This window comes from Alligator sinensis, unplaced genomic scaffold (assembly GCF_000455745.1).
Source record: "Alligator sinensis unplaced genomic scaffold, ASM45574v1 scaffold873_2, whole genome shotgun sequence".
Taxonomy (NCBI): Eukaryota; Metazoa; Chordata; order Crocodylia; family Alligatoridae; genus Alligator; species Alligator sinensis.
The window spans coordinates 80,683-88,887 of NW_005843033.1; the positions used below are offsets into that span (position 1 = coordinate 80,683).

The 8,205-nt window shown below is 44.1% G+C and overlaps 1 protein-coding gene across 1 annotated transcript in view; it reads left to right on the forward strand.

Annotated features, from left to right (window-relative positions):
• GBE1 (1,4-alpha-glucan branching enzyme 1) overlaps positions 1–8,205 on the forward strand; it is a 166,793-nt gene that overhangs the window by 50,745 nt on the left and 107,843 nt on the right. The window contains exons 6-7 of the mRNA XM_014526359.2: positions 5,045–5,160; positions 5,430–5,557. Coding sequence (XP_014381845.1) covers positions 5,045–5,160; positions 5,430–5,557 — 244 coding nt within the window. The remainder of the gene's footprint in view (positions 1–5,044; positions 5,161–5,429; positions 5,558–8,205) is intronic.

Below are 8,205 nucleotides of genomic sequence, written 5' to 3' on the forward strand. Positions count from 1 at the left end.
CTTTGATTCGTGTAGGGATTACTTCCCTTTGAGCTACCACTCCTTCTGGACACTCAACTCCCTCCAGCTCTGGGACCTCAGTGCCTCCCCCACTAGTCTTCTTACATCATTAAAGTCCACCCTCCTGAAGTCGAGGATTGCTGCCTTGCTGGAGGCTTTCACCACCTTGCGCTGGATGGTGAATTCTAGCAGATGATGATCGCTATCGCCTAGGTGGTCGAGCACCTGCAGACCCTGTACCAGGACATCACCTGTGGTCAGGACCAAATCCAACAAGGCGTCTCCCCTGGTGGGGTTGTGTACCTCCTGGGTTAGATGGAAGTCCTATATGTCGGTTAAGAACCTGCGTGAGCAGTCGGACCTGGCTGTCTGCTCCTCCCAGCAGATGTCTGGCAAGTTCAGGTCACCCATGACGACCACATCCTTGGACCTAATTATCTCTGTGAGCTGACTTAAGAATTCCTGGTCTCAAACTTCTCCTTGGTTGGGTGGTCTGTAGTAGACTCCCACCGTTAAGTTCCTTTCTCCCCGACCCCCTTGTACTCTAACCCAGAGCACTTCCGTTTGCTCCTCCTCTGACCCAGTAATACACATTGTGGATGTGTATTGCTCCTTGACAGAGCGTCACACCCCCACCCTTCCTACCTGTCCTGTCTTTCTTGTAGAGCCTGTAGCCCTTGATATTCACTGCCAAGTCATGTGTTTGATCCCACCACGTTTCGGTGAGCCCCACTATGTCTGGGTTGGTGCTGGCTAGCAGGAAGACTAGTTCCTCCTACTTGTTCCCCATGCTGCAGGCATTAGTATAGAGGCATGTAAGGCCTCCTGAGGATGAATGGACTGCCCCCCTTATCCCAGCGGTACCCAGGCCTATGTCACTTACCTGATTACCTGTTTCTCTTGTCATCTGTTTAGGCTGGGCTGCTCCTACAGGCAATGCTTGGCTTGCTTGTCTGAGGCTTCCCCCTCCCCCAATGAGCCTAGTTTAAAGCCCGCCGGAGGAGATCTGCCAACCTAGAAGAGAAAACATGCTTACCTTTGGGGGAAAGATGCAGCCCATCCCATTCGAGCATGCCCCTCGTCGTGATGTATGGATCATTATCCAGGAAGCCAAAGCCTGGCTCGAAACACCAATTCCGAAATCTGAAGTTGACCTTGCCAATGCAGGTCTCTTGCCTCCTTCCACGTCCGCTCACTGGTAGGATGGAGGAGAACACCACCTGCACCCCTATCTCCTTCAACAGACCCCCTAGTGCCTGGTAGTCTGCCATCAGGTGATCGGGGCTTCTCCTGGCCGCATCATTCGTACCCACATGGATAAGGACCATGAGGTAGAAGTCTATGGGACGGATAATGGCTGGGAGCATCCCCGTCACGTTCTCGATCTTGGTGCCGGGCAGACAGTAGACCTCACGCGAGGGGTCCTGGTGGCAGATGGGACCCTCTGTACCTCTCAGGATTCAGTCCCCTATGACGATCACCTGACAGTTGTTCCTCCGGGTCGGCTTAGCACTTTCAGTCTGGTTGGGGCACGAGGAATGTGAAGTGTCCTCCTCTCCAATTATTTCTTCCCCTCTCTCCTCCTGTAATGTCGCCAGGGCCTCGTACCTGTTCCGCAGCTGAACTGGGAAGACTGGTACCGGACTGCTGCGAGCAGCCCTTGCCCTGGGGGGAACTGTCCGCCACTCCATCGGGGATGGTGCCTCCCAGGGTGCTGCTCCCTTTGGCGCGTCTCCCTTAGGTGCTTGGCCCTGCAGGGAGAGAAAGTACCAGTCAATCTCATCCTCTGCCTCTCTAACTAACCTTCAAATTAAACATGGCTGTAGCAACTTGCATATAGTACCCATACATTTAGTTCATCCAGAATTGATGCATATTACCTTTTTTAAACTGCTGCAAGTTTTAGCACAGGTAATTCATAAACATGCTTTTAAGTATTATGTTGACATCTGCTTTTATTTGGTACAAACTATACATGCATTAGTCCAAAAACAAAAGGCTCAAGATTTACTGTATGGGCCCCAGTGGCTGGGCTAGTCAACAGCATTTCAAACTATGGTGACCCCACAGTGCAGCACTGCTCAGTATGCGTGTACCCTCCAGATACCCCTCACAAATGATCCGTGTGCGAATTAACCCCCACTCATAATTGGAACTGGGTGTTCTTGTTACGAGTCCTGAGATCCTCCAAAATTGATATGCAGTTAAGGTGCAAGGCAACCTTGCCCAGCTCCATCTTGCGGAGGGTGGGGCCACAGTAATCATGTGGGATACGGTGAGAGAGGGGATGACAGAGGGATTCTGGGTGGACTATTTGGGACCCCATTTGGTGATGTTTGCCAAGCATTTAAGGCTGATGAAGAAACAGATTGGAAATGGGAAAGAAAGCTCTGCTGTGGGAGTGAAGAGGAAGTAAAAATATGTTCAATGCAGTGTCTCACCATGATTTGAAAAAGTCAGTGGTGAGGGGGGCTGTGCTTAATGTGTACTACCATAAATCTTATTAAAATGAGCTGCACTATCCTTATGGTAGGTTCCCATCCACAGATTTTCCCAGTGTGGACCATGTGGCTTATATCCATGCTCACTGTTAGATGCATTTAATCAACTTCATAGTTGGTTTCTACTACTGAGCACAAGCTGCTTTTGGCAGCAATTTAATTATGGGCAATGTATTTAGTTAGGTTTCCTTGTATGTGATTTATAATATGAGGGGTGTTTTCCCCCATGCCAGTTGCTCAAAAATCTACCACCATTACTGAGGCAGTTGGGATCCTCAATTCAGGAGATAGGACTGGGAATGCAGGACCTCTATTTTCCAATTTAATTATTCAATAAGAATTTTTTACTGTACTTCTAGATGTTTTAACCACTTGTTTTCTTAGGACTGTCTCTTGCTTTTTCATGTCTGGTTCAGCTAGTGATTTTGTATATTTATTTATAGCCCACTACTCTTATATTAGAAAAAAAGTCTTGCCATCCTCTATTAGTTTGGAAGTTAGAGTAAAATCTTTGGCTTCCTCCTTCTGCTTTCTCTGTGGCAGGTTAGGTTGCTCTTAGTGTTTCGGGATGTTGTGCCTAGTAGTTGTGTAAGAGAGTTTTTCTTGTAATTTTTAAGAATAGGTTAAACATACACTTGTCTTGGATGATTTAGATAGGGTCAATACTGCCTTGATGAGAAGATGTCCTGGATTAGATGTCCTGAGGTACATTCCAATTTTTTTCCTTTGCTTCTATAAGTAATTTTTTTTCATGAGGCTGTAGGAGATCTCAAAAGATGAAACATTATTATGCTGCTGTTCTTGCTATGTTTTAAATTTAATTTTTTAGCCTCTTTCCATTTCAAAACACTATCTCTTGCATTTAAAATAATTAAAAATATTCTTTACTGAAAGCAGTAATCCATCACCAGCTGCATGCAAAGTAAAGTTTAATTATTGTTACGTTTTTGTTTAGTCTTTCACAAAAAGGGAACCATTAAGAAATTACACAGCATGTTTCATCTTAACCCTTTACATTAGCTGTGCTACAGACACAGCTTTCCTCTTCCAAATATGGGGCGTTTTTGCTTGCCTGGTTAATGTTCTTTGGATAGAGAATGTCATTTAAAGGCATATGACTATATGAGGGAGTGAGGTAATGTTAGGTACTTGGACAAGACTAAGCCTTACAAAAAGCTATTACAATTTTGTTCAGATTTCACAAAAGAATGTATACTAAAAACTAGGGGTGCGCTGATAGGGAATTTTTGGGCTGATACTGATGGCCGATTTTTAACGAGCCACATCAACTGATACTTATCCAATTGCCGATTTATGCAGCTGGGCAGCATGGAAAGCAACACGTGGCTGGTAAGTCTGTTGTGGAGGAAGAGGTGAGGGGGCAGGGAAGGGGCATGGTGGTGTAGATTGAGGCCCCCATAGGGAGGGAGCGAGGCTGGGGCAGGGGCAGCTGCTGCACAGCATGATGGGCAGAGCATCCAGGGGCATGGGGGGATGGATCCCACTACTGTACAAACCCCAAGAGGGTATGGGGGTGGTGCCCTCTGGATCTGTGCACAGGGCAGGGGCAGGCTGCTGCTGTGAACTGGGGCTGGGGGTAGCACTGGCCTCTTCCTGGTGGGGGGCTGGGCTGCGCTCAGGGTGGCCAGCGGCGGCGCTGGAAGGGGGCTTTCGGGGGGAGCTGCACCACCTCAAAATTCATCATAGCCCTCACAGTGCTGCTAGCACCCACAGCCCAACCCCGTCCCCCATGGAGAGGAGCCAAGTGCCGACCCCAGCCCGAGCCCGTGCTGGCAGTCTGCCTGCATCCTGCACATAAATCCAGGGACACATGCCCCCCATGTCCTCCTGGGGTGTGTGCGGTGGCGGGAGCTGCCCCCCCAACACTCCTTGACGACCCCCTCGCAGCTCTGTACCATGTCCTGACCCAGCTGTGCAGCCCATGCCTCTTCCCCTGCCCTACTCCCTTCCTCGCTGTGGGGGCCTTGATCTGCCCCCCCACACTCCTTCCCTCACAACAGACTTGACAGTCGGACCTGGCTGCTCTCCACACTGCCAGGCTGCACTCCTGGCCACCTGCATGTTGTGCTGTGTCTGTGCGCATTCATGTGGGCATTATGGCCCACATCACCCAAAAAAAGCCAACTGCCGATGCAGTCAATTTTCCTTTATAACAGTGCCAATCTGATATGAGACCAATGTATTGGTGCACCTGTACTAAAAACCTATTTCGTTGGATTTCAAGCATATTTAGTAAGGTTAAAAAAAAAATTATATATATATTAAACAGTTAAAATGGAGGTTCACATTGGATTAATCATCTCAAAATACTTTAAGCCTAATTTGTTCCATCTTCAAATGACTAAAGCAATGATCCTTTACAATATATAAAAATGAAACTTTCTATACAAAGTCAGTAACAAATGTTGTTAAAAATATTCATTCAGTATTCTACTCGATATAGAATACAGCTTTTTTACTAGACAGAGTATGCATTACAACAGGAAACTTGTCCTCTGTTCATAACCTAACTGTCATTTTAGCTGGGAAGTTTTGAGGTTCCTTCTTTCCAACTTGAGATCATGGATAGAAGAATATAGCTTTGATGGCTTCCGTTTCGATGGTATTACATCTATGCTATACCACAATCATGGAATTGGTAAGTAAACTTAGCTCTGTCTTTTTGTCTTGCTATCATACTGTTGTGGAAAAAGTAAAATACCAAAAAATATCAATGAGTAGTTCAGAACCATATATTGTAACGTTTTAAAATTGTCAATTTGCTAACTCCTTGCTATGTTGTGATTAAATGTATTACTGAAAATGGAAAATAAAATTGCTGGTGGTGCTGTGAAATAGCATATATCAAAACTACTTGTAAGTAAAATTTTCTGAATTTGGTACCTTTTAAATTTCTTATCTTATTAGGTGAATCTTTCAGTGGAGATTACCACGAATATTTTGGTCTACATGTAGATGAAGATGCTCTGGTTTATCTAATGTTGGCCAACCACATGATCAAGTTTTTGCATCCCAGATGTCTAACCATAGCTGAGGTAATATTGGAACCTTTCCTAATACTTAAGAACTTTAGTTACTTGGTCTGTGCATGTTTGCTTATAATATCAGTAAATAAGTAGTAATAAATGTTATTCTTAATTGCCACTTCGTATCCTTCAACATTAATAAGGTGTGTTTGGAATTCATAAAATCATAGAGCATTAGGGTTGGAATGGTCCTCAGCAGGTCATTTAGTCCAACCCCCTGCTCAAAGCAGGACCACTTCCAACTGGATCATATCAGTCAAGGCTTTGTCTAGCTGGGTCTTAAAAACTTCTAAGGATGGAGATTTCACAACCTCTCTGGGTAACCTGTTCCAGTGCTTTACTACCCTCCTAGAATTCATGTTCCCTGCTAATTATTAGTTATATTTCAGTTATTGAACAAAACATGCAAGTAAATAAACACTAGTTAATAGACGGGCTTCTCCTTTATGAAATCATCTTCAGGAAAAAATACATTCATGATGTGTTTAATTTATATAAGCTTTGGGTTGTCATTTAGCTTTTATGAAGTTTGTTTGTTTGTTTGTTTGTTTGGGTGTACCTTGATTGTCTGTTTACACTGTGTTGGACAAATGTCACTACTGTTTGGTATTGAAGGTTCATGATGTAACAGCTCCCAAGGAATTATGAGCTGATGTAATTAAATACATGTATACTTGATGATCCTTCTATGTAATAAGTCTTATATATTATGAGCTTTGTTAAATGTTTATGCTAATTTAAAGGTAACATTTTTTTTTTCCTGAGGCCTGTAAGTAGGTTTTATTATTGAAATTGGCTGAAGCCAGTGAAAATTGGTTTCGGGTACAAAGGATTATTGTTGGCATGCAGGATTAATAATAGTAATATCAAAGTCCAAAGCAGTAAGCTTTCATGAATAGACTGTTGGGGTATGTTTCATAGAACTGTTTCGTATATAAAAAGAAAATCTCACACAGTATTTTTCTTCAGATTTCTTGGTGAATGCATTATATTATTAAATGATGCATAAGTGACTGATTCATTTTATTTTAAAAATGTCACGTAGTTGATAAATTACTGGAGAATGTGCAGGTCATTTTTTTTTAATAATCCAAAATAACATCTAATGTTGAAATGTTGGCCTTCAGAAGACAAATAATGCTAATTTCATCTGTTGTATATGGCAAATTAATAGGCAACAGCTATATGTGCCAAAGTGCTCTTAAGAGCTTAATGATATCAGGTATTAAAAATAGCAACTGATGAGGAGAAGCAGTTATTTGATGCATAAAACTTATGGCTATATTGATCTTCAAGTTCATTTAAAATAAAATTGGTTCATCATCTAGGGAGCTACAGTCTGATTATCATTATTCCTACCGATGAAACTTTAAATTCAGCCTGCTTGTATTACCTAGTTTAAGACTCCTTTTTAACAAGATGTGTCTTCAATTTATCCTGCTTAAACTGAAAACTACTTCAATTTCAATACATCATTTTTCTGTCTAGGGGAAACCTCTGTACAAAATGTGGAATTGATCCACATGCCTCATAGTAAAATAAATTTAGGAGGGAGGAACTATTGATATAATTTAAAACTACAAATGGCTAGCATGATTTTGTGCTTCCCATAATGACAACAGAATGAGTCCCACATGAGAAAAGGTTTTGTCTAGACTGTGACAGATGGTAGTATAATCCTTAAAAAATTGTCTGATTATTTAAAGTAACAGATCTTAGTGTTCTGCGTAGGTGTGTTTTAGTAATTTCTATGCTCAATGTATTGTTCAGTCTTGAGATTCCCAATAAACTTGTGGCACTGGCCTGATGCATTGGATTGCCCTCTGTTCTTTGTTCCATACTGTTGGGAAAGACATAAGCACTACTTTTGACTTTACATATAAAGCAAGGATAAAATGCTTTGTGTAGTCATGAGAGTACATGCCGATTAACTAGAACTGCATCATGTATTTAAGGTAAACATTTGGTTTTCTGCCCTCACTTTTTCTCCTAAAAGCTAAAGGAAAATGCATTTAGTTGTTTTTAAGTGGGGAAGGATGTCTCCATACTGTTTTAGGCTTTGTTGTAAAAGGTCAAACTGTACATATAAAATACATTTGTGTATGTAAAATTAAAATAACAAATCCCTCTGACCATAGGAAGCTCATGCAAGATGTTCTGCACTACTACATCCCATTTGACTCTTGCTAGTAGGGCCTAAATTTAAAAGGGCCCGCCGACCGGGGAAAAAAGCCCAGTTAGGCTCGGAAGCGGCGAGAGACGCGCGGGTGAAAGCTCGCCGCTCCCCCGAAGCCCCCCAGAAGCCCCCCAAAACCCTCCAGCAGCCACGGAGCCCCCCGCCAACCCCCAGCACAGCCGGGGTAAGTGGGGCCCGTGGAGAGAGGGGGCTAACCCCTTAGTGTGTGTGTGGGAGGAGGCGGCTGAGTGGAGCCGGGCTGGGTCAAGCCCCGCCCAGGCCCCTACTTGGCCCAGCCCCCCAGGGAGCCACGCAAACAGGCTGTGCAAACAGGTGCGCTTCTCTGCCAGCGCGTGAGTTAGCGCGGAGTTCGCACGGGAGGACGCACGGGAGGGCCCAGGGCCCTGCCAGCGCGCCCCCCAGGGTAGACAGCCCCAGCCGTAGCCAGCCTACCAGAGGCATGACACGGATGGGCACGCAC